The sequence below is a fragment of the Petromyzon marinus genome, chromosome 67 (assembly GCF_048934315.1).
Source record: "Petromyzon marinus isolate PM22_M1 ecotype Great Lakes invasive population chromosome 67, UKy_Petmar_22M1.pri1.0, whole genome shotgun sequence".
In the NCBI taxonomy this organism is placed as follows: domain Eukaryota; kingdom Metazoa; phylum Chordata; class Hyperoartia; order Petromyzontiformes; family Petromyzontidae; genus Petromyzon; species Petromyzon marinus.
Window position 1 is genome coordinate 4,701,145 of NC_133733.1, and position 27,028 is coordinate 4,728,172.

Below are 27,028 nucleotides of genomic sequence, written 5' to 3' on the forward strand. Positions count from 1 at the left end.
TATTTGTATTTTCTACCTACGTGACCAAGAATATTCATTCCCGCAGTCACGAAAGTTCTAAGTCATAGCGGGTAGCCAAATACTGTGACCGCGCGACGTTGACTCTAAATGTGGAGGGAAAAACCGGAGGACACGAAGGAAAAATCCACGCGACCACTCGGAGAGAGCCACGCAGCAGGCATCGTCAGGGTCGGGATCGAACCCACGACCTCCTGCATACCAGGCGAGGTAGTTAACATCTCGTAGCCAATTTGATGATGATAAGAGAGGGAGAGAGATGAACACTTCGAAAATACAGCAGCAGGCGTCTACAGGGTCGGGATCGAACCCACGACCTCCTGCATACCAGGCGAGGTAGTCAACGTCTCGTAGCCAATTTGATGATGATGATGATAAGAGAGGGAGAGAGATGAACACTTCAATAATACAGCAGCAGGCGACTACAGGGTCGGGATCGAACCCGCGACCTCCTTCCTGTACACCACGCGAGGGAGATAACATCAAGTCAATGTTATCCCCTGATCCCCTTCCCTCACCCCCCCCTCCCTCACCCCTCTCCCTCCCTACCCCCCTCCCATCACCGCGTCTCGGCCGTCTCGCGGCCGCGTGTCAATACCTGGCGGTGTGCGATGATTGAGGTGCAGAGACCTTTACCATCATTTCCTCCCCCCGCCTCTCTCTCCCCCACCCCCACTCCTCCTCTTTTTTTTTACGATCAGAGGGAACAAGATTCTCGGTGTAGTCGGCACTTTGCTTCGTTCATCATTTCGGTTTTTTTTTTAATGCTTTGCTTTATGTAAACCACCCCCCCCCCCCCACCTTTTTAAATGAAAGATTTCACAATAGATTTCACGCTCTACTCTCCTTACCCCTTCCCTCTCTCTCTTTTTTCCTCTCTCTCTCTCTCCACCCCCCCCACTCCTCCTCTGACTCCCCATCTCTCTCCTCACTCTCTCTCTCTCTCCACTCCCGAGGCTGCAGGAACGTGCCTCCGAAGAGTGCCCCGAACACAGCGCTCTACAAGTGCTGTGTCAAGGCGATGCATTCCCGGGACCTGGCCGACCTACCGCCCCTCAGTAGCCAAACGCTGCGGTGACCTCCCGTGGAGGCTGGCGCACTGCACGTTGCCATCGGCCGTGTGGCTCAGCCGAATCTCGCCGGGGGTAACAGACTTGGTGCATCTCCTGCGGTGCCGGGGAGGATCTGGCCCCACCAGTACTTACGCTGCCAGCGGCTCAAACCAATGTTCCGCCTTTTGGGGGACATCTTCAGGAAACTGGGGGTGCCCTTCTGCAACAGCAGCTTCGTACAGTGAGGGGAAAAAAGTATTTGATCCCCTGCTGATTTTGTACGTTTGCCCACTGACAAAGAAATGATCAGTCTATAATTTTAATGGTAGGTTTATTTGAACATTGAGAGACAGAATAACCACAAAAAAATCCAGAAAAACGCATGTCAAAAATGTTATGAATTGATTTGCATTTTAATGAGGGAAATAAGTATTTGACCCCTCTGCAAAACATGACTTCGTACTTGGTGGCAAAACCCTTGTTGGCATTCACAGAGTTCAGACGTTTTTTGTAGTTGGCCACCTGGTTTGCACACATCTCAGGAGGGGATTTTGTCCCACTCCTCTTTGCAGATCTTCTCCAAGTCATTAAGGTTTCGAGGCTGACGTTTGGCAACTCGAACCTTCAGCTCCCTCCACAGATTTTCTATGGGATTAAGGTCTGGAGACTGGCTAGGCCATTCCAGGACCTTAATGTGCTTCTTCTTGAGCCACTCCTTTGTTGCCTTGGCCGTGTGTTTTGGGTCATTGTCATGCTGGAATACCCATCCACGACCCTTTTTCAATGCCCTGGCTGAGGGACGGAGGTTCTCACCCAAGATTTGATGGTACATGGCACCGTCCATCGTCCCTTTGATGCGGTGAAGTTGTCCTGTCCCCTTAGCAGAAAAACACCCCCAAAGCATGTTTCCACCTCCATGTTTGACGGTGGTGATGGTGTTCTTGGGGTCATAGGCAGCATTCCTCCTCCTCCAAACACGGCGAGTTGAGTTGATGCCAAAGAGCTCCATTTTGGTCTCATCTGACCACAACACTTTCACCCAGTTGTCCTCTGAATCATTCAGATGTTCATTGGCAAACTTCAGACGGGCATGTATATGTGCTTTCTTGAGCAGGGGGACCTTGCGGGCGCTGCAGGATTTCAATCCTTCACGGCGTAGTGTGTTACCAATTGTTTTCTTGGTGACTATGGTCCCAGCTGCCTTGAGATCATTGACAAGATCCTCCCGTGTAGTTCTGGGCTGATTCCTCACCGTTCTCATGATCATTGCAACTCCACAAGGTGAGATCTTGCATGGAGCCCCAGGCCGAGGGAGATTTACAGTTATTTAGTGTTTTTCCATTTGCGAATAATCGCACCAACTGTTGTCACCTTTTCACCAAGCTGCTTGGAAATGGTCTTGTAGCCCATTCCAGCCTTGTGTAGGTCTACAATCTTGTCCCTGACATCCTTGGAGAGCTCTTTGGTTTTGGCCATGGTGGAGAGTGTGGAATCTGATTGATTGATTGCTTCTGTGGACAGGTGTCTGTTATACAGGTAACAAGCTAAGATTAGGAGCACTCCCTTTAAGAGTGTGCTCCTAATTTCAGCTCGTTTCCTGTATAAAAGACACCTGGGAGCCAGAAATCTTTCTGATTGAGAGGGGGTCAAATACTTATTTCCCTCATTAAAATGCAAATCAATTTATAACATTTTTGACATGCGTTTTTCTGGATTTTGTTGTTGTTATTCTGTCTCTCACTGTTCAAATAAACCTACCATTAAAATTATAGACTGATCATTTCTTCGTCAGTGGGCAAACGTACAAAATCAGCAGGGGATCAAATACTTTTTCCCTCACTGTATATGGGGTGCCTTACCTGGCTAACAAGCGCCATGACCTCGCCAACTTCGCCTGTGCTCAGGCGAAGATGGCGGTGTTACAGAACGAGGTAAAAAGACGCTGCAAGGTGACACTGACGGCTGCTCTGTGCTGCTTCCAGCGTTCAGGGGCCTGTTCAAGGCGCGGTCTCCGGCTGGAGCACGCCACGTGACACACACACACGTGCCGGTGATGTGCAGCGCGTCTTCTTCGAACGCTGGGGAGCCGGAAAAGCCCCTCTCTGTACCAGCGTGGACGGCACCCCCCACGTGTTCACCTTCTGAAGCGCTCGCTCGTCACCGTGACGTGCGCGATGACCACCACCACCACCACCACGTGACTTTTCTTTCATGTTGTGCGCGGCGCATTTAGCGCCACAGCGCGTGGATTTATAGCGATTATTTGTGTTGCTGGTGACTTTGTGTATTTCGTATCGGAATCGCCGCCAGTGCTGTTGCTGCTGGCGGCAATAAAAGTTGTTTAAAGTCAAAAGCCTCTCCACCACCCCCCACTCCTCCTCTCACTCCCCATCTCTCTCCTCTCTCTCTCTCCACTCCCCCACTCCTCTCACTCCCCATCTCTCTCCCCCCCCCCGACTCCTCAGCTCACTCCCCATCTCTCTCCTCTCTCTCTCTCCACTCCCCCACTCCTCCTCTCACTCCCCATCTCTCTCCTCTCTCTCTCTTTCCACTCCCCCACTCCTCTCACTCCCCATCTCTCTCCTCTCTCTCTCCCCACTCCCCCACTCCTCTCACTCCCCATCTCTCTCCTCTCTCTCCACTCCCCCACTCCTCTCACTCCCCATCTCTCTCCTCTGTCTCTCTCCACTCCCCCACTCCTCTCACTCCCCATCTCCCCCCCCCCGGCTCCTCAGCTCACTCCCCATCTCTCTCCTCTCCCCTTTCTCCTCTCTCGCTTCCTTCCCAGAGGGAGCAACCCCGCTCGCTCTCCCTCGCTCTCTCACAAACTCACTCGACGTGCCACCGCCGGCGGTGCAATTCCACAACGGCAGATCCATCGTCGGCGTGGTCTATCCACTGCTGGATGTTGTTTGACGATTATTTTTTTTCCTAATTTTCTTTTTGTTACAATGAGCTCCCTACACGTGTAGCTCAGATTTTGTTCGAAGCGAGCCTGGCCATCACGGAATGAGAGCCGCTCAACCAAGTGGCTCATCGCGTGGAGGTTTTATAGCAGGAGCCAAATACTGAGACACATAAGAGACCCATGGAGACGCATAGCGGCCCGCCGAGATGAATAGACGTGAATAGAAACCCACAGAGATGCATAGAGACCCGTAGAACACACTCTTCGGTTATTTCGGTAAAGTCACGTAGTTAGAAAGGAAATCAAATAAAACAAATCACGACGTTTCGCTCTAAAGGCCTTCAGAGGCTCACCTCTTTGCCTGATGACGACTGCTTGTGTATTTCATTTTATTTCTACCTACGTGACTTTACCGAAAAAAAAAACAAAGGGTCTGGATTCCTACAGTCACGAAAGCTTCAAGCCCATGGAACACACTAAAGTTAAACTATTTTATTGTACCAGGAAAGGCCCCACTGAGCTGCTGCGTAGCCCTTTCGTCAGAAGCGAGCCTGGCCATCACGAGTGGCTTATCGCGTGGAAATGTATAGCAGCAACCAAACGCTTTAAAAACGCCTAACGTTGATTCTAAATGTGGAGGGGAAAACCCGGAATACGTGAAGACAAATCCGCACGACCACGGGGAGAGAGAGAGACACGCAAACTCCAAATATACAGCAGCAGGCGTCTACAGGATCGGGATCGGACCCACGACCTCCTGCATACCAGGCGAGGAAGTTAACATCTCCTAGCCAATTTGATGATGACGATGATGATAAGAGAGGGAGAGAGATGAACACTTCAAAAATACAGCAGCAGGCATCTACAGGGTCGGGATCGAACCCACGACCTCCTTCCTGTACACCACGCGAGGGAGATAACATCATGCCAATGTTATCCCTGATCCCCCTCCATTACACCCCTCCCTCACCCCTCATGCATACCAGGCGAGGGAGTTAACATCTCTTAGCCACCGTGATAATGATGATCAGAGAGACACCGCAAATCCCAACTTTACAAGCAGGCGTCGGGATCGGGATCGAACCCACGAACCTCCTGCATACCAGGCGAGGGAGTTAACATCCCACACCGTGACGAACAGTTTACATCTCGCCAACAAACTAAACACACAACAGGCAGCATTTGTAAAGAAGCGAGTTTGTCAGTCTAGATGACGATGATGATGATGATGTTAAAGTGCATAACAGCTCCCGGCGGAAGGAAGAGCGTTCCAGACGGCCGCAGAAGCAGCGCCTCTAAAAGCGCCGCGGTGACCGTCTTTGTAAGATGGCGAGCCAAAAGTGTAGTGTATAGTGTAGTGTATAGTGCAGTGTATAGTAGTGTGTAGTGTATAATGTAGTGTATAGTATAGTGCATAGTATAGTGTAAAGTGTAGTGTATAGTGTAGTGTATAGTGTATAGTTGTAGTGTATACTGTAGTGTATAGTAGTGTATAGTGTAGTGTATAGTCGTGTATAGTTGTAGTGTATAGTGTAGTGTATAGTGTAGTGTATAGTGTAGTGTATAGTCGTGTATAGTTGTAGTGTATAGTGTAGTGTATAGTGTAGTGTATAGTCGTGTATAGTTGTAGTGTATAGTGTAGTGTATAGTGTAGTGTATAGTTGTAGTGTATAGTGTTGTGTATAGTGTAGTGTATAGTGCAGTGTATAGTTTTAGTGTATATTGTAGTGTATAGTAGTGTATAGTTGTAGTGTATATTGTAGTATATAGTCGTGTATAGTTGTAATGTATAGTGTAGTGTATAGTGTAGTGTATAGTGTATAGTTGTAGTGTATATTATAGTGTATAGTAGTGTATAGTTGTAGTGTATATTATATTGTATAGTAGTGTATAGTTGTAGTGTATATTGTAGTGTATAGTAGTGTATAATGTAGTGTATAGTCGTGTATAGTGTAGTGTATTGTGTAGTGTATAGTTGTAGTGTACAGTAGTGTATAGTTGTAGTGTATATTGTAGTGTACAGTAGTGTATAGTTGTACTGTATATTGTAGTGTATAGTCGTGTATAGTTGTAGTGTATAGTGTAGTGTATAGTTGTAGAGTATATTGTAGTGTATAGTAGTGTATAGTTGTAGTGTATATTGTAGTGTATAGTCTAGTGTATTGTATAGTGTAGTGTACAGTTGTAGCGTATAGTGTAGTGTATAGTGGAGTGTATATTGTAGTGTATAGTAGTTTATAGTGTAGTGTATATTGTAGTGTATAGTAGCATATAGTGTAGTGTTTAGTGTAGTGTATAGTGTAGTGTATAGTCGTGTATATTGTAGTGTATAATGTAGTGTATATTGTAGTAGCGTATAATGTAGTGTTTAGTGTATATTGTAGTGCATAGTGTAGTGTATAGTAGTTTATAGTGTAGTGTATATTGTAGTGTATAGTAGCATATAGTGTAGTGTATATTGTAGTGTATAGTGTAGTGTATAGTAGTGCATAGTGTAGGGTATAGTGTAGTGTATAGTGTCGTGTATAGTAGTGTATAGTGTTGTGTATAGTAGTGTATAGTGTAGTGTATAGTAGTGTATAGTGTAGTGTATAGTAGTGTATAGTGTAGTGTATAGTAGTGTATAGTGTAGTGTATAGTAGTGTATAGTGTAGTGTATAGTAGTGTATAGTGTAGTGTATAGTAGTGTATAGTGTAGTGTATAGTAGTTTATAGTGTAGTGTATAGTAGTGTATAGTGTATAGAAACACCGTCACACCCCCCCCCCCCCCACTCGTCCTGCCACTTCTGCCCATACCGGGGCCTTCTTCCCTCCTCCGCCTGTGAGCGGTGGTGGTGGTGGTGGGGGGGGCTGTCTGGGTGCCCCCCCCCTCCTTACTCCACCCCGGCCCCCGCCCCCACCAACTCTCCATCGCCGCATCAGACAGCGTTCAGGCTGTGCGCTGGAGCGAGCTTCTCCCGCTATTATCCCCGGCATAACACAGGACGCATTCAAACTCACTTTCTTCTCTCTCGCTCTCTCTCTCGCTCACTCTATCTCACTCGCTCTCTCTCTCTCTGGCTCTCACACTCTCTCTCTGGCTCGCTCTCTCTGGCTCGCTCTCTCTCTGGCTCTCACTCTGGCTCTCTGTGGCTCACTCGCTCTCTCTCTGGCTCGCTCTCTCTGGCTCGCTCTCTCTCTGGCTCGCTCTCTCTCTGGCTCGCTCTCTCTCTGGCTCTCACTTTGGCTCTCTGTGGCTCACTCTCTGTCTGGCTCGCTCTCTCTGGCTCGCTCTCTGTGGCTCGCTCTCTCTCTCTGGCTCTCTCTCTGGCTCCCTCTCTCTGGCTCGCTCTCTGTGGCTCGCTCTCTCTCTGGCTCGCTCTCTCTCTGGCTCTCTATCTGGCTCGCTCTCTCTCTCTGGCTCTCTCTCTCTGGTTCTCTCTCTGGCTCTCTCTCTGGCTCGCTCTCTCTCTGGCTCGCTCTCTCTCTGGCTCTCTCTCTGGCTCTCACTCTGGCTCTCTGTGGCTCACTCTCTCTCTGGCTCGCTCTCTCTGGCTCGCTCTCTCTGTGGCTCACTCTCTCTCTGGCACACTCTCTCTCTGGCTCGCTCTCTCTCTGGCTCTCACTCTGGCTCTCTGTGGCTCACTCTCTCTCTGGCTCGCTCTCTCTGGCTCGCTCTCTCTCTGGCTCGCTCTCTCTCTGGCTCGCTCTCTCTCTGGCTCGCTCTCTCTCTGGCTCGCTCTCTCTCTGGCTCGCTCTCTCTCTGGCTCGCTCTCTCTCTGGCTCGCTCTCTCTCTGGCTCGCTCTCTCTCTGGCTCGCTCTCTCTCTGGCTCGCTCTCTCTCTGGCTCGCTCTCTCTCTGGCTCGCTCTCTCTCTGGCTCTCACTCTGGCTCTCTGTGGCTCACTCTCTCTCTGGCTCGCTCTCTCTGGTTCTCTCTCTGGCTCGCTCTCTCTCTGGCTCGCTCTCTCTGACTCGCTCTCTGGCTCTCTCTCTGGCTCTCTGTCTGGCTCGCTCTCTCTCTGGCTCGCTCTCTCTCTGGCTCGCTCTCTCTCTGGCTCGCTCTCTCTCTGGCTCGCTCTCTCTCTGGCTCGCTCTCTCTCTCTGGCTCGCTCTCTCTCTGGCTCGCTCTCTCTCTGGCTCGCTCTTTCTCTGGCTCGCTCTTTCTCTGGCTCGCTCTCTCTCTGGCTCGCTCTCTCTCTGGCTCGCTCTTTCTCTGGCTCGCTCTTTCTCTGGCTCGCTCTTTCTCTGACTCGCTCTTTCTCTGGCTCGCTCTTTCTCTGGCTCTCTCTCTGGCTCACTCTCTCTCTGGCTCTCTGTGGCTCGCTCTCTCTGGCTCGCTCTCCCTCTGGCTCGCTCTCGCTCTCGCTCCCTCTAGCTCTCTCTCTCTCGCTCGCTCTCTCTCTGGCTCGCTCTCTCTCTGGCTCGCTCTCTCTCTGGCTCGCTCTCTCTCTGGCTCGCTCTTTCTCTGGCTCGCTCTTTCTCTGGCTCGCTCTTTCTCTGACTCGCTCTTTCTCTGGCTCGCTCTTTCTCTGGCTCGCTCTTTCTCTGGCTCTCTCTGGCTCGCTCTCTCTCTGGCTCTCTGTGGCTCGCTCTCTCTGGCTCGCTCTCCCTCTGGCTCGCTCTCGCTCTCGCTCCCTCTCGCTCTCTCTCTCTCGCTCGCTCTTTCTCTGGCTCGCTCTCTCTGGCTCGCTCTCTCTGGCTCACTCTCTCTCGCTCCCTCTCGCTCACTCTCTCGCTCACTCTCTGGCTCGCTCTCTCTCTCTCCCTCTCTCGCTCGCTCTCTCTGGCTCGCTCTCTCGCTGGCTCGCTCTCTCTCCCTCTCTCGCTCGCTCTCTCCCGCTCGCTCTCTCTCGCTCTCTCGTTACCCTCCTCTTTTTTACAGTAATGACAGCGGCGGCGGTGGTGGTGGTAATGGTGCGATGGTGATGTGGTGGTGATGTGGTGGTGATGTCAGTGGGTGGTATAGTGGTGATGGTGTTGTGATGTGGTGGTGCTGGTGGGAATGATGATAACGGTGGTGGTGGGAGTTGTGATGGTGGAGGGAGTGATGATAGCGGTGGTGGTGGGAGTTGTGGTGGTGGTAAGAGTCGTGGTGGTGGGAGTGATGATAGCAGCGGTGGTGGTGGGAGTTGTGATGTGGTGGCAGTGGTGTTGTGATGTGGTGATAGTGGTGTTGTGATATGGTAGTGGTGATGTGGTGGTGGTGTTGTGATGTGGTGGTCGTGGTATAATGGAGTGGTCGTGATGTGGTGTTAGTGGTGTTGTGATTGAGTGGTGTTGTGACTGAGTGGTGGTGGTGGTGGTGGCAGTGGTGTGATGGAGTGGTAGTGATGTGGTGGTGGTGTGGATTTAACCAGGCTGAATTATGTGAGGAGCTCACAAATTCTTGAAAGCTATGGACACATTCCCAGTGAGCTCCTGTGGCAGGCAAGGCTGCATTGGCTGGGTCATGTAGCCTGCATGCCTAGCCACCGAATGCCCAACCAGGTTCTGTTTGGCCGAATAAAGAGTGGGCTAAACGAGCACCACACGGGGCTAGAGAAGAGATGGAGCTGATGGGTGAGTGGGTGGCACGGGTTAGAGAAGAGATGGAGCTGATGGGTGAGTGGGTGGGTGAGTGGGTGACACGGGCTAGAGAAGAGATGGCGCTGATGGGTGAGTGGGTGGGTGGGTGAGTGGCACGGGCTAGAGAAGAGATGGAGCTGATGGGTCAGTGGGTGACACGGGCTGGAGAAGAGATGGAGCTGATGGGTGAGTGGGTAGCACAGGTTAGAGAAGAGATGGAGCTGATGGGTGAGTGGGTGGGTGAGTGGGGTGACACGGGCTAGAGAAGAGATGGAGCTGATGGGTGAGTGGGTGGGTGGGTGAGTGGCACGGGCTAGAGAAGAGATGGAGCTGATGGGTGAGTGGGTGGCACAGGTTAGAGAAGAGATGGAGCTGATGGGTGAGTGGGTGGCACGGGCTGGAGAAGAGATGGAGCTGATGGGTCAGTGGGTGGCACGGGCTAGAGAAGAGATGGAGCCGATGGGTGAGTGGCTGGCACAGGCTGGATAAGAGATGGAGCTGATGGGTGAGTGGGTGGCACGGGCTTGAGAAGAGATGGAGCTGATGGGTGAGTGGGGTGGGTGAGTGAGTGACACGGGCTAGAGAAGAGATGGAACTGATGGGTGAGTGGGTGGGTGAGTGAGTGGCACGGGCTAGAGAAGAGATGGAGCTGATGGGTGAGTGGGTGGCACGGGCTGGAGAAGAGATGGAGCTGATGGGTGAGTGAGTGGATGAGTGGGTGGCACAGGCTAGAGAAGAGATGGAGCTGATGCGGTACAGGAGGTTGTGGAGCTGAGTGAACTAGCCGAAGACCGGTACCAGCGGTGTCAAGATCGGCTTCTGTGGAGGAGGAGGCTCGTGAAGAACGCTGCTGCTGCTACCGGGCAGTTGGAGGCAGTCGCCCACCAACAACGGAGGGCAGCGGAGCGCCCGGCGGCTAAAATTCAGCAAGTTGGCACAGAGGGGGGTACAGCTGGTGGCGCATCGGGCAGCCATGTCAGGCAGCCAACCCATGGCACCAGCTGGGTCTGTCCCGTGACTGTCAGCAGCGAGCCTTCAACACTTCACGTGGCCTCAAGGTGCACCTGGCCTGGCACAGGCACCGTGGTGACGTCACCGTCACTGAGTGGCCAATGGCGGTTGTTGGAGTGGTGGTGTAATGGAGTGGTGGTCATGCGGTGGTGGTTCTGGTGGTGATCACCCCCATCACCACAACTACCACCATCCACCACAACTACGCGTCACCGACCACCACTACGATCCACCATCAACACTACTGGGCGACGGATCGTGGTGGTGACGGTGGTCCTCGTGATACCATCACCACCACCATCAATACCACCAATGCCATCCACCACCGTCACCACCACCACCACGATCCATCACCCCACCACCACCATCCAACATCACCACTACTGGCTGATGTATCATGGCTGGTGATGGTGGTAATCGTGAAACCACCACCAACCAATCACCACGATCCATCACCCACCAACACCACCATCCACCGCCACCATCACAGGGGGAGGGTGGGGGGTGGTGGCGGGAGAGGGCATCAGTGCTAACTGAGCGTCACCACAACAGCCGGGCAGGCCACGCGCGTTAACTCGCCCATCGGCAAGCGGAACCGGCTGAGGCCGGTTCCGCTTGCTGACGGCGATCGCTGTGAAGGGCGAGCGTCGGGGGGGGGGGGGGGGCGAGTCGGAGGGGGGCAGCGGTGGTGGAAGGGGAGAGGAGGAGGGTGGTGGAGCTGGGGGGTGGTGGGCGGCGGGGATAGAGACGCGTGGAGACCCATAGAGACACGCGGAGACCCATGGGGACGAATAGAGACCCTTAGAGGCACATAGAGGCACATGGAGACTCGTAGAGACCCATATAGATACACAGAGATATACAGAGGGACCCATAGAGACACGCGGAGACCCATGGGGACGAATAGAGACCCTTAGAGACACATAGAGGCAACATGGAGACTCGTAGAGACGCATATAGATACACAGAGATAATACAGAGGGACCCATAGAGACACGCGGAGACCCATGGGGACGAATAGAGACCCTTAGAGACACATAGAGGCAACATGGAGACTCGTAGAGACCCATATAGATACACAGAGATAATACAGAGGGACCCATAGAGACACGCGGAGACCCACGGAGACGAATAGAGACCCATAGAGATGCATCAAGATGAATAGAGACCCACAGAGACACATGGAGACCCATAGAGACACGCGGAGACCCATGAGGACGAATAGAGACCCTTAGAGACACATAGAGGCAACATGGAGACTCGTAGAGACCCATATAGATACACAGAGATAATACAGAGGGACCCATAGAGACACGCGGAGACCCATGGGGACGAATAGAGACCCTTAGAGGCACATAGAGGCAACATTGAGACTCGTAGAGACCCATATAGATACACAGAGATAATACAAAGGGACCCATAGAGACACGTGGAGACGCATATAGATACACAGAGATAATACAGAGGGACCCATAGAGACACATGGAGACCCATGGAGACGAATAGAGACCCTTAGAGACACATAGAGGCAACATTGAGACTCGTAGAGACGCATATAGATACACAGAGATAATACAGAGGGACCCATAGAGACACATGGAGACCCATGGGGACGAATAGAGAACCTTAGAGACACATAGAGGCAACATTGAGACTCGTAGAGACGCATATAGATACACAGAGATAATACAGAGGGACCCATAGAGACACATGGAGACCCATATAGACGAATAGAGACCCTTAGAGACACAGAGGCAGCATGGAGACACGTAGAGACCCATATAGATACACAGAGATAATACAGAGAGACCCATGGAGACACATGGAGACGCATAGAGATACACAGAGACCCATAGAGATGCATCGAGATGAATAGAGACCCACAGAGACACATGGAGACCCATAGAGACACGCGGAGACCCATGGGGACAAATAGAGACCCTTAGAAGACACATAGAGGCAACATGGAGACTCGTAGAGATGCATATAGATACACAGATAATAGAGAGGGACCCAAAGAGACACATGGAGACCCATGGAGACGAATAGAGACCCTTAGAGACACATAGAGGCAACATTGAGACTCGTAGAGACCCATATAGATACACAGAGATAATACAGAGAGACCCATAGAGACACGTGGAGATGCATAGAGATACACAGAGACCCATAGAGATGCATCGAGATGAATAGAGACCCACAGAGACACATGGAGACCCATAGAGACACGCGGAGACCCATGGGGACGAATAGAGACCCTTAGAGACACACAGAGGCAACATGGAGACACGTAGAGACGCATATAGATACACAGAGATAATACAGAGGGACCCATAGAGACACATGGAGACCCATAGAGACACACAGAGACGCCACAGAGACACACAGAGACCCATAGAGATGCATCGAGATGAATAGAGACCCATAGAGACCCCAAAGAGACACATAGAGACCCGTAGAGATGCATCGAGATGAAGAGACCCATAGAGACACATAGAGACCCAGAGATGGATCGAGATGAATAGAGACCCATAGAGACCCACAGAGACACATAGAGACCCACAGAGACACACAGAGACACATAGAGATGCATCGAGATGAATAGAGACCCACAGAGACACATAGAGACCCACAGAGACACACAGAGACCCATGAGATGCATCGAGATGAATAGAGACCCATAGAGACCCAAAGAGACACATAGAGACCCGTAGAGATGCATCGAGATGAAGAGACCCATAGAGACACATAGAGACCCAGAGATGGATCGAGATGAATAGAGACCCATAGAGACCCACAGAGACACATAGAGACCCACAGAGACACACAGAGACACATAGAGATGCATCGAGATGAATAGAGACCCACAGAGACACATAGAGACCCACAGAGACACACAGAGACCCATAGAGATGCATCGAGATGAAGAGACCCATAGAGACGCATAGAGACCCACAGAGACACATAAAGACCCACAGAGACACATAAAGACCCACAGAGACACATAGAGACCCACAGAGATACACAGAGACCCATAGAGATGCATCGAGATGAATAGAGACCCACAGAGACACATAGAGACCCACAGAGGCACATAAAGACCCACAGAGACACATAGAGACCCACAGAGACACACAGAGACCCATAGAGATGCATAGAGATGAATAGAGACCCACAGAGACACATAGAGACCCACAGACTAAACTGAAATTCAACTAGTTTTTAATGTATCAGGTGAGGCCCCACAGAGCTGCTGTGTAGCTCGTTTCAGAAGCCATCGCAAATGATAGCAGCTCAACCAAGTGTCGGCTTATCATCATCGTCATCATCATGTGGAAATGTATAGCACTTAGCCAAATACTCTAAACGAGCGACGTTGATTTTATCTGCGGAGGGGAAACCTCGGAGGACCCTGGTGAAAAGAAATCCACGCGACCACGTGGAGAGAGAGACAGAGAGACACCGCAAACTCCAAATACACAGCAGCAGGCGTCGTCAGGGTCGGGATCGAACCCACGACCTCCTGCATAGCAGGCGAGGTAGTCAACATCTCATAGCCACCGTGATGATGATGATGATGATGAGAGAGAGAGACACCGCAAACTCCAAATACACAGCAGCAGGCGTCGTCAGGGTCGGGATCGAACCCACGACCTCTTGCACACCAGGCGAGGTAGTCAACATCTCCTAGCCAATGTGATGATGATGATGATGATAAGAGAGAGACACGCAGACTCCAAACATACAGCAGCAGGCGTCGTCAGGGTCGGGGATCGGGGCAGTAAACATACCCACCCCCAATCCCCTCCCCACCACTCCCTCCACCCTCTCAAACCCCCCCCCCCCCACGATTACGAGGGGTGAGGCGGCTAACGAGCCGCGTAACGCGCGCGAGAGCTACAACCGATAACCGAGGCCGTAAACGCCGATTCACCACTCAGCGGAACGTCCAGGGAGGAATGGGGGCCAAGGGGATGGGTGGGGTGGGGAGAGTGGGAAAGGTGGGGAGGGTGGGTGGGGTGGGGAGGGTGGGTGGGGTGGGGAGGGTGGGTGGGTGGGGAGGGGGGGTGGGTAGGGTGGGTGGCAGTGGGTGGCGTGGGTGGCAGTGGGTGGGGTGGGTGGCAGTGGGTGGGGTGGGTGGCAGTGGGTGGGGTGGGTGGGTGGGGAGGGTGGGTGGAGGGAGGAGGGTGGGGTGGGTGGGTGGGGTGGCGAGGGTGGGGAGGGGTGGGCAGGTGGGGTGTGTGGGAAGGGTGGGGAGGGTGGGAAGGGTAGGTGTGGTGGGTGGGTGGGGAGGGTGGGGTAGGTGGGTGGGGAGGATGGATGGGCGTGGAGGGTGGGGAGGGTGGGGATAGGTGGGTGGGTGGGGAGGGTGGGGTGGGTGGAGAGGATGGGTGGGTGGGGTGGGGAGGGTGGGTGGGGAGGGTGGGTGGGTGGAGAGGATGGGGTGGGTGGAGAGGATGGGTGGGTGGGGTGGGGGAGGGTGGGTGGGTGGGGTGGGGAGGGTGGGTGGGTGGGGTGGGGAGGGTGGGTGGGGTGGGGAGGGTGGGGAGGGTGGGTGGGGTGGGGAGGGTGGGTGGGGTGGGGAGGGTGGGTGGGAGGATGGGTGGGGTGGGGAGGGTGGGTTGAGTGGGTAGGGTGGGGAGGATGGGTGGGGTGGGGAGGGTGGGTTGAGTGGGTGGGGTGGGGATGGGTGGCTACGGGGGGGGGGGTAGGAGGGCGCTGAGGGAGGAGGCCTGATGAGGCCTCCTCACGAGATGACCGACATCGGCCAATAACCCCCAGCGCAGGCCAAGGCGGCTCCTGACGCCTCAGGCAAACGCCGTGGGCCGCCTGGTGTGGAGATGTTTGAAGTTTTCATCTCTCTCTCTCATCATCATCATCAATCACGGTGGCTAGGAGATGTTAACTACCTCGCACCGGTGCGCAGGAGGTCTTGAGTTTCAATCCCGAACCCGACGATGCCTGCTGCGTGTCTCTCTCCGAGTGGTCGCGTGGATTTTTTTTCCTTCGGGTCCTCCGGGTTTTTCCTCCAACGTTTTCAGAATCAACGTCGCGCGCTCACGAATATTTGGCCGAGATACAATTTGTGGCCAGGTGACGTCTGAAAAAAAAGGGCTCCAGAGCTCAGTGGGCCTCGCCTCCTCACAGCTCGCCCACTCATCCACCCACTCAACCACCCACCCACTCATCCACCCACTCACTCACCCACCCTCATCCACCCACTCACTCACCCAACCATCCACCCACTCATCCACCCACTCAACCACCCACCCACTCATCCACCCACTCACTCACCCAACCATCCACCCACTCATCCACCCACTCAAGCACCCACTCATCCACCCACCCACTCACACACCCACCCACTCACTCACCCACCCACTCACCCACCCTCCCACTCACCCTGCCACTCACCCACCTACCCACTCACCACCCACTCACCCAACAACCCAGCCACTGACCCACGCACTCAACCACCCACCCACCGACTCACTCACCCACTCTCCACCCCACTCACTCACCCACCTCACCCACCACACTCACCCACCCACTCATCCACCCACTCAACCACCCACTCACTCATCCACCCACTCACTCACCCAACCATCCACCCACTCATCCACCCACTCAAGCACCCACTCATCCACCCACCCACTCACCACCCACCCACTCACCCCACCCACCCACTCACCCACCTCCCACTCACCACCACCCACCCAACCACCCACCCACCCAACCACCCACCCACACAGCCACCCACTCAACCAAACACTCACCCACCCACTCACTCACCCACCCACCCACTCATTCACCCACCCACCCACCAACCCATCCACTCACCCACCCCTCAATCACCCACCCAGCAACCCATCGAATCACTCACCCACCCACTCAACCACCCACCAACCCCCCACCCACCCACTCACCCATCCACCCACCCACTCACCCACCCACTCAACCAACCAACCCACTTAACCACCCACTCATCCAACCACCCACCCACCCACTCACCCATCCACCCACCCACTCACCCACCACTCAACCAACCAACCCACTTAACCACCCACTCACCCAACCACCCACCCACCCACTCACCCACCCACTCACCCAACCACCCACCCACCCACTCATCCACGCACCCACTCACACACCCACTCAACCACCAACCCACTCACCCAACCTACTCACCCAACCACCCACCCACCCACCCACTCACCCACCCACCCACTCAACCACCCACTCACCCAACCACCGACTCACCCACTCACCCACTCATTCACCCACTCACTCACCCACCGACTACCCACCCACTCACCCACCCACCTACCCACCCACTCACCCACCCTCCCACTCACGAACCCACTCAACCACCCACTCACCCACCCACTCACCCAACCACCCACCCACTCACCCACCCACTCAACCACCCACTCACCCACCCACTCACTCACCCACTCACTCACCCACCCACCTCCCACTCACCCTCCCACACCCACCCACCCACGCAACCACCCACTCACCCAACCACCCACCCACTCAACCACCCACCCACTCAACCACCCACTCACCCAACCACCCACCCACCCACTCACCCAACCACCCACCCACTCAACCACCCACCCACTCAACCACACCAGCCAATCACCCACACCCACCCACCCACCCCACTATCCACTCACTCATCCACCCACTCATCCACCCACCCACTCAACCACCCACCAACCCATCCACTCACCCACCCACTCAACCACCCACCAACCAACCCATCCACTCACCCACCCCTTTTTACCCACCCACCCACTCACCCACCCAATCAACCACCCACCCACTCAACCACCCACTCACCCAACCACCCACCCACACACCCACCCACTCAACCAAACACTTCACCCACCCACTCAACTAACCCAGCCACCCACCCACCCACTCAACCACCCCACCCACCAACCCATCCACTCACACCCACCCCACTCAATCACCCACCCAGCAACCCATCGACTCACTCACCCACCCCACTCAACCACCACCACCAACCCATCCACTCACACCCACTGACTCACCCACCCACTCAACCACCCGCCCACCAACCCACTCACCCACCCACCCACCCGTTAGCCTCAATTTTTCTGTATTTTATCAAATCACAGCACCCAAGGGGGGAGGCACCAACGCCCTTCCCCCGCCCCCCTTCTAGCCCCCACCCACCTCCCCCACCTCTCCACCCAACATCTCTCATCAATCTCAAACAACCATTACCTGTCCTTGGTAAGTTATCATTAGCCTATCCTGCACACCCACAGGGTGGTTATTAGGGCTTGGCAAATATTGAGTTCCTGTCCGGCTGGATTAACCTATCTGGCCGTACGATCTTCCGACCGCAGGAGGGAGGGAGGGGGGGAGGTCCTATTCTACTCTGGCTAAAGCTAAAGCCGGTGGCTAGGTAGGTGTTAACTACCTCGCCTGATGTGCAGGAGGTTGCTGGGTTCCATCCCCGACGCTGATGACGCCCGCTGCTGTATATTTGTGAGATTGCGGTGTCTCTCTCATCATCATCATCACCATCACGGTGGCTAGGAGATGTTAACTACCTCGCCTGGTGTGCAGGAGTTCGTGGGTTCGATCCCCAACCCTGACGATGCCTGCTGGATATTTTGGAGTTTGCGTGTCTCTCTCTCTCATCATCACGGTGGCTAGGAGATGTTAACTACCTCGTCTGGTATGCAGGAGGTCGTGGGTTCGTACCACGACCCTGATGACGCCTGCTGCTGCTGCTGTATATTTGGAGTTTGCGGTGTCTCTCTCTCTCTCTCGCTCTCCCCGTGGCCGCGTGGATTTTTCTCTAAGATCCTCCGGTTTTACCCTCCACATTTAGAATCAACGTCACGCGTTTAGAGTTATTTGGATATAAATGTCCACGTGACGATGATGATGATAAGCTGCCACTTGGTTGAGCTGCAATCATTTGTGATGTCCAGGGTCGCTTCTGACAAAACAGCTACGCAGCAGCTCAGCAGGGCCTTGCCTGGTAAAATAAAATAAGTTTACATTCTAATTGGTCTGTGAGTCTCGTCTCTGTGGGTCTCTATGCATCTCTGTGCATCTCTATGGGTATATTTGTGAGTCTATGGGTCTCTGTGCGAGTCTATGGGTCTCTGTGCGAGTCTACGGGTCTCTGTGCGAGCCTATGGGTCTCTGTGCGAGTCTATGGGTCTCTGTGTGAGTCTACGAGTCTCTGTGCGAGTCTATGGGTCTCTGTGTGAGTCTATGGGTCTCTGTGCGAGCCTATGGGTCTCTGTGCGAGTCTATGGGTCTCTGTGCGAGTCTATGGGTCTCTATGAATCTATGGGTCTCTGTGTGAGTCTACGAGTCTCTGTGCGAGTCTATGGGTCTCTGTGAGTCTATGGGTCTCTGTGCGAGTCTATGGGTCTCTGTGTGAGTCTATGGGTCTCTGTGTGAGTCTATGGATCCCTGTGTGAGTCTACGAGTCTCTGTGCGAGTCTATGGGTCTCTGTGTGAGTCTATGGGTCTCTGTGTGAGTCCACGAGTCTCTGTGAGAGTCTATGGGTCTCTGTGTGAGTCTATGGGTCTCTGTGTGAGTCTATGGGTCTCTGTGTGAGTCTATGGGTCTCTGTGCGAGTCTATGGATCCCTGTGTGAGTCTATGGGTCTCTGTGTGAGTCTATGGGTCTCTGTGTGAGTCTATGGGTCTCTGTGTGAGTCTATGGATCCCTGTATGAGTCTATGGGTCCCTGCGTGAGTCTATGGGTCACTGTGTGAGTCTATGGGTCTCTGTGTAAGTCTACGGGTCTCTGTGTGAGTCTACGGGTCTCTGTGCGAGTCTATGGGTCTCTGCGTGAGTCTATGGGTCCCTGTGTGAGTCTATGGGTCTCTGTGTGAGTCTATGGGTCCCTGCGTGAGTCTCCTGCGTGAGTCTATGGGTCACTGTGCGAGTCTATGGGTCTGTGTGAGTCTATGGATCCCTGTGCGAGTCTATGGGTCTCTGTGTGAGTCTATGGGTCTCTGTGCGAGTCTATGGGTCTCTGTGTGAGTCTACGGGTCCTCTGTGCGAGTCTATGGGTCTCTGTGCGAGTCTATGGGTCTCTGTGCGAGTCTATGGGTCTCTGTGCGAGTCTATGGGTCACTGTGCGAGTCTACGGGTCTCTGTGCGAGTCTATGGGTCTCTGTGCGAGTCTATGGGTCTCTGTGCGAGTCTATGGGTCACTGTGCGAGTCTACGGGTCTCTGTGCGAGTCTATGGGTCTCTGTGCGAGTCTATGGGTCTCTGTGCGAGTCTATGGGTCACTGTGCGAGTCTACGGGTCTCTGTGCGAGTCTATGGGTCCTCTGTGTGAGGCTGACGGAAGAGGATGGTGGAGTCTGCCGGCGGAGCGAGCGTACAGAGTCGGCGGGAAGGTTCGGGAAGGGGAGGGGTGGGCGTGGCATCGGTCCGTATATAAGTAGAGATGCGTGGGAGCCTCGGGGCTGTCGCGATGGGGCCCTCCGCCTGATGTCGATTGAACGTGCCTTCAATAACGAAACCATCTCAAGACAAGTGTTGTCAAGTCGTCTTTACACTGGAATCGGACAGGGAAGAGAGAGAGAGAGAACATTCCAGACGGCCGCAGAAGCAGGCCACGGCGCAGACCAGAGTCTCCGCCAGCGACTCCCCCCTCCTCCCCATCAAGGGGTTAAGGGGCGGGCCGGCTCTCGCGGGTCCACACGTGTCCAGCCGTGTCCGTGACACCGCTCCGCTCTTGTACCCGCCAGTCGATGTGCGGATCTTCTCCCGCTCGCTCGCTCGCTCCCTCGCCCCCCCCCCCTAGCCCCCACCCCCAGCCCCCCACCCCTACACTCCTACCCCCCCCCCCAGGCCCGCTCCCCCACCCCCAGCCCCTTAACATCGATTTTCCCTCCCCTCTCTGGCCCATTTTCCTCATTGACCTTTGCAATCTAGATACCTGGGGCTATAGAAACAGCTGTGGGTGGGGGGGGTGCTGGTGGCGGGAGTTGTTGTGGTGGTGGTGGTAGTGGTGGGAGTAATGATAACGGCGGTGGTGGTGGTGGTGGTGGAAGTTGTGGAGGTGGTGGTAGTGGGAGTGGTGGTGGTGGTGAGAGTGATGATAGCAGTGGTGCTGGTGGTGTGAGTTGTGCTGGTGGTGGTGGTGGTGAGAGTGATGATAGCAGTGGTGCTGGTGGTGTGAGTGGTGGTGGTGGTGGTGAGAGTGATGATAGCAGTGGTGCTGGTGGTGTGAGTTGTGCTGGTGGTGCTGGTGGTGGTGGTGGAAGTGAAGATAGCGCTGGTAGTGGTGGTGGCGGTGGTGGTGGGAATTATAGCGGTGGTGGTGGTGATGGTGGAAACTGTGGTTGTGCGAGTGACGGTAGCGGTTGTGGTTGGCGGTCGTGACGATCATAGCTCGCCACTGCGCTACGAACCCGGCAGAGAACCGGAGTTCGATTCCCGCTCATGGCCACCAACACACTGGCGACGATTTTATCTCAACTGGTGCTGGGCCTCCCCTAGGGCGACTCAGCCTCAACTGAGTACCTGGTGCGGTGTGTGTGCACGTCGCCACCGTGGGAGACAAAGGCGGCCGGGCGTGGTTGCTGGCCGCCACCCAGCACCCCTTCGTGCGCCTTCACAGGTGCTGCTCGCTAACAGCACTTGCCCCTACAGTCTGTTGCAGGCTACACGGGGGAGCTTTGTCTGTGTCTACCTTCACAGGTGCTGCTGCTACTCGCTACTAACAGCACTTGCCCCTACAGTCTGTTGCAGGCTACACGGGGGAGCTTTGTCTGTGTCTACCTTCACAGGTGCTGCTGCTACTCACTACTAACAGCACTTGCCCCTACAGCCTGTTAGAGGCTACACGGGGAATCTTTGTCTGTATCTACCTTCTTAGGAGCTGCTGCTACTCGCTACTAACATCACTTGCCCCTACAGTCTGTTAGAGGCTACGCGGGGAATCTTTGTCTGTATCTACCTTCTTAGGAGCTGCTGCTACTCGCTACTAACAGCACTTGCCCCTACAGTCTGTTAGAGGCTACACGGGGGACCTTTGTCTGTTTCTACCTTCACAGGTGCTGCTACTACTCGCTACTCACAGCACTTGCCCCTACAGTCTGTTAGAGGCTACACGGGAGAGCTTTGTCTGTGTCTACCTTCTTAGGAGCTGCTGCTACTCGCTATTAACATCACTTGTTACAGTCTGTTAGAGGCTACACGGGGGAGCTTTGACTGTATCTACCTTCTTAGGAGCTGCTGCTACTCGCTACTCACAGCACTTGCCCCAACATTCTGTTAGAGGCGACACGGGGAATCTTTGTCGGTATCTACCTTCACAGGTGCTGCTGCTACTCGCTACTCACAGCACTTGCCCCTACAGCCTGTTAGAGGCTACACGGGGGAGCTTTGTCTGTGTCTACCTTCACAGGTGCTGCTGCTACTCGCTACTCACAGCACTTGCCCCTACAGCCTGTTAGAGGCTACACGGGGAATCTTTGTCTGTATCTACCTTCTTAGGAGCTGCTGCTACTCGCTACTAACATCACTTGCCCCTACAGTCTGTTAGAGGCTACACGGGGGAGCTTTGACTGTATCTACCTTCTTAGGAGCTGCTGCTACTCGCTACTCACAGCACTTGCCCCTACAGTCTGTTAGAGGCGACACGGGGGACCTTTGTCTGTGTCTACCTTCACAGGTGCTGCTGCTACTCGCTACTAACAGCACTTGCCCCTACAGCCTGTTAGAGGCTACACGGGGGAACTTTGGGTCTACCTTCACAGGTGCTGCTGCTACTCGCTACTAACAGCACTTGCCCCTACAGTCTGTTAGAGGCTACACGGGGGACCTTTGTCTGTTTCTACCTTCACAGGTGCTGCTACTACTCGCTACTCACAGCACTTGCCCCTACAGTCTGTTAGAGGCTACACGGGAGAGCTTTGTCTGTGTCTACCTTCTTAGGAGCTGCTGCTACTCGCTACTCACAGCACTTGCCCCTACAGCCTGTTAGAGGCTACACGGGAGAGCTTTGTCTGTGTCTACCTTCACAGGTGCTGCTGCTACTCGCTATTAACATCACTTGTTACAGTCTGTTAGAGGCTACACGGGGGAGCTTTGACTGTATCTACCTTCACAGGTGCTGCTGCTACTCGCTACTAACAGCACTTGCCCCTACAGTCTGTTAGAGGCTACACGGGGGGAGCTTTGTCTGTATCTACCTTCACAGGTGCTGCTTGCTACTAAAAGCACTTGCCCCTACAGCCTGTTAGAGGCGACACGGGGAATCTTTGTCTGTGTCTACCTTCACAGGTGCTGCTGCTACTCGCTACTAACATCGCTTGCCCCAACATTCCGTTAGAGGCGGCACGGGAGGGGGATCTTTGCCCCCCCTCTCCCCCCCCCCCGTCCGCCCCGCGCCCCCCCCCCGTCTCCACCCACCGCGACCCTCACCTTGCGCAGGAGGCCCCCGATGCGCTCCGCCGAGCCGTAGAACTCCGAGTGGACCCACACGAAGCGCACCGTGGCGAGGATGCGCGCCAGCGGGCCAGCAGCGTCGCGGGCCCCGCCCGCCCGCAGCGCCTCGCACGGCTCCCGCAGAGCGAGCAGGAAGCGCACGTTGCCCTCCGCCTGCCCGGAGCCGTCCTGGTGGAGACGCCCGGCGGTTAGAACGCCGCGTGCGGATGGGTGTGTCGCGACGTTGAACCCGGCAAGACGCACGGCCGGGTTCAACGGCACCGTCGCCAGTTTGGTTGCTCGTGCGCCACCAGAACCCACCACAGCATTTACAATCAGAGTGTGCGGTGTGGTGTACAGTGGAGTGTGTAGTGTACAGTGTAGTGTATAGCGTAGTGTGTATAGCAGTGTATATTGTGGTGTATAGTGTAGTGTATAGTGTAGTGTATAGCAGTGTATAGTGTAGTGTATAGTAGTGTATAGTGTAGTGTATAGTAGTGTATACTGTTTCGTGTAGGGTATAGCAGTATATAGTGTAGTGTGTAGTGTACAGTGTAGTGTATAGTGGAGTGTGTAGTGTATAGTTGTGTATAGCGTAGTGTGTATAGCAGTGTATATTGTGGTGTATAGTGTAGTGTATAGTGTCGTGTATAGCAGTGTATAGTTAGTGTAAAGTAGTGTATAGTGTAGTGTATAGTAGTGTATAGTGTAGTGTATAGTGTAGTGTATAGTAGTGTATATTGTGGTGTATAGTGTAGTGTATAGTGTAGTGTATAGCAGTGTATATTGTGGTGTATAGTAGTGTATAGTGTAGTGTATAGTAGTGTATAGTGTAATGTATAGTGTAGTGTATAGTAGTGTATATTGTGGTGTATAGTGTAGTGTATAGTGTAGTGTATAGCAGTGTATAATGTAGTGTATAGTAGTGTATAGTGTAGTGTATAGTAGTGTATAGTGTAGTGTATAGTGTGTAGTATAGTGTATAGTGTAGTGTGTAATGTAGTGTATAGTAGTGTATAGTGTAATGTATAGTGCAGTGTATAGTGCAGTGTATAGTGTAGTGTGTAATGTAGTGTATAGTAGTGTATAGTGTAGTGTATAGTGCAGTGTTTCGTGTAGGGTATAGCAGTGTATAGTGTGGTGTATAGTGCAGTGTATAGTGTAGTGTATAGTGTAGTGTATAGCAGTGTATAGTGTAGTGTATTGTGTAGTGTATAGTGTATAGCAGTGTATAGTGTAGTGTCTAGTGCAGTATATAGTGTAGTGTATAGCAGTGTATAGTGTAGTGTATAGTGTATAGCAGTGTATAGTGTAGTGTACGGTGCAGTGTATAGTGTAGTGTATAGTGTCGCATACGAATACAGCTCTAACCGGTTGTGCATTGGAAAGTAAACCCGGTACAACATTTAGCTGTCCTAGAGTACTGGAATGGTCACCAATCCTTACTAACCTCACTAAAAACCGTGTCGGGTGGTCGTGGTGGTGGGTTTAAATGACACACTGACAATTCACGCGGGGATCTAACCCCCACCCCCCCCCCCCAAAAAAAAAAACCTCCTCAATTGTGGATAACGTTGCTCGCGCGAAAGCCCTACTTGCCACTCCTATGTGTTAATCGGATTACGTTTGTAAAACGCCAAGAAAATGAAAAGCCACATCCGCGTAGGACGTGAAGACGATTTACGTGACGGGCGGAGAGTCGGGGGGTGTCTGGGGTGTAAGGCTGAAACAAGTGCCCTGATCTTATCTTGCATTTACACGGCGCCTTGCAAGAGGGTCATGAGTGGTACAATGAGGGGGGGGGCTGAAGGTGATGCGGTGAATAGGGATGAGGGTACGGTGGAGGGAGGTTTAGCGGGTACGGGGATTACGGTGAGTTACCTTGGGGAACTACGGGGGCATCGAGGGGGATCCACGCGTCCACCACGGGGAGAGAGGGAGAGAGAGAGACACGCAAACTCCAAATATGCAGCAGGCGTCAGGGTCGGGGTGGAACCCACGACCTCCTGTATACCAGGCGAGGTAGTCAACATCTCCAAGCCACCGTGATGATGATGAGAGAGAGAGAGACACGCAAACTTCAAATCAAATATGCAGCAGGCGTCAGGGTCGGGATCAAATCCACGACCTCCTGCACACCAGGCGAGGGAGTTAACATCTCCTAGCCGTATTCTTTGGGTCTGTCGGTAAAGTCACGTAGATAAGTTCAAAGAAAATAACCAAAAAAATAACAAAAACCTACGATCGCAACACAAGCAAGCGGTCGTCATCAGGAAAAGAGACTTTACCGAAAGACCCAAAGAGTATGAATTCCTGCAGTCACGAAAGCTTTAAGTCAACATCTCCTAGCCACTGCGATGATGATGGGAGAGACACGCAAACTCCAAATATACAGCAAGCGTCGTCAGGGTCGGGGTCAAACCCACGACCTCCTGTACACCAGGCGAGGTAGTTAACATCTCGCCACCTAAAATAAACCTCACCACAGAAACTTAGACTGAACGAAACCACTTAAATTGTTTGATTTAAAGCTTTCGTGACTGCAAGGATTCATATTCTTGGTTCTTTGGATAAAGTCACGTAGAAGGGAAACAATAAAATAATAAAAATATAAAACAATAAATACATTTTACCAGGTAAAGCCCACTGAGCTATCTCGCTCTTTAATCAGAAGCACCACGCCCGGCCGCCTTTGTCTCCCTAGTGGCGATGTTTACTGCACACCACACCAGTTAACACATTTGAGGCTGAGTCGACCTAGGGGGAGGCCCAGGCACCGCTTCAGACAATCCGTCACCGGTGATGGGTGGCCGTGAGCGGGAATCGAACTCGGGTCGCCGGGTTCGTAGCGCAGCGTAGCGCTAAACCCTCTACACCACCGCACGCTCGCGCACACACACGCACGTGTACACACACGCACGTGTGTACACACACGCGCACACAAGACAGGTTCAATAACAAACCGTGTTGGCCATGCGTGCAAAGCAAAACAGCCGCCCGGGCGCACAATAAACATTCGAATCGGTATTCGTCGAGTCCCATTGGAGGAGACGGTGGTTCTATTTTGACTTGCGGGGGGCCTGGAATGTACGGCGCGCTGCTCACACGTTTGCCTCCTCCATCATCCCCGCCACCGCACGACAGCAACCCCGCAACAGAAACCCTCCACGCACTCCCCCGGCCTTTTACCCTATCACCTCACTCTACTCCAATCTGACTCTCAACTCTCACCTCACTCTACTCCCAGCTGACTCTCACCTCACTCTACTCCCAGCTGACTCTCACCTCACTCTACTCCCAGCTGACTCTCACCTCACTCTACTCCAATCTGACTCTCACCTCACTCTACTCCAATCTGACTCTCACCTCACTCTACTCCCAGCTGACTCTCACCTCACTCTACTCCCAGCTGACTCTCCCCTCTCATCTCACTCTACTCCCATCTGACTCTCACCTCACTCTACTCCCAGCTGACTCTCCCCTCTCACCTCACTCTACTCCCAGCTGACTCTCACCTCACTCTACTCCCAGCTGACTCTCCCCTCTCATCTCACTCTACTCCCAGCTGACTCTCACCTCACTCTACTCCCAGCTGACTCTCCCCTCTCATCTCACTCTACTCCCATCTGACTCTCACCTCACTCTACTCCAATCTGACTCTCCGCTCTCATCTCACTCTACTCCCAGCTGACTCTCACCTCACTCTACTCCCAGCTGACTCTCACCTCACTCTACTCCCAGCTGACTCTCCCCTCTCATCTCACTCTACTCCCATCTGACTCTCACCTCACTCTACTCCAATCTGACTCTCCCCTCTCACCTCACTCTACTCCCAGCTGACTCTCACCTCACTCTACTACCATCTGACTCTCCCCTCTCATCTCACTCTACTCCAATCTGACTCTCCGCTCTCACCTCACTCTACTCCCATCTGACTCTCCGCTCTCACCTCACTCTACTCCAATCTGACTCTCAACTCTCACCTCACTCTACTCCAATCTGACTCTCCACTCTCACCTCACTCTACTCCCATCTGACTCT

General features: G+C 53.4%; 2 protein-coding genes across 2 annotated transcripts in view; both read right to left on the reverse strand.

Annotated features, from left to right (window-relative positions):
* LOC142906582 (dynein axonemal heavy chain 2-like) overlaps positions 1–27,028 on the reverse strand; it is a 397,319-nt gene that overhangs the window by 182,471 nt on the left and 187,820 nt on the right. Inside the window, exon 9 of the mRNA XM_076054728.1 lies at positions 22,985–23,176. Within this exon, the coding sequence (XP_075910843.1) occupies positions 22,985–23,176 (192 nt within the window). The remainder of the gene's footprint in view (positions 1–22,984; positions 23,177–27,028) is intronic.
* Positions 7,581–9,411, reverse strand: LOC142906562 (uncharacterized). The gene is made up of 2 exons (XM_076054677.1): positions 9,341–9,411; positions 7,581–8,655 (listed from the first exon to the last, which is right to left on the reverse strand). Exons 1-2 carry the CDS (start codon positions 9,409–9,411, stop codon positions 7,581–7,583), a joined length of 1,146 nt encoding a protein of 381 aa, XP_075910792.1.

Coding starts and splice junctions, on each gene's coding strand:
- LOC142906562 (XM_076054677.1), bottom strand. CDS start 9,411: ATGACCCAGCCAATGCAGCCTTGCCTGCCACAGGAGCTCACTGGGAAT. Junction 8,656..9,340: donor TCCATAGCTTTCAAGAATTT/GTGAGCTCCTCA, acceptor AGAGTGAGCCAG/AGAGAGCGAGCCAGAGAGAG.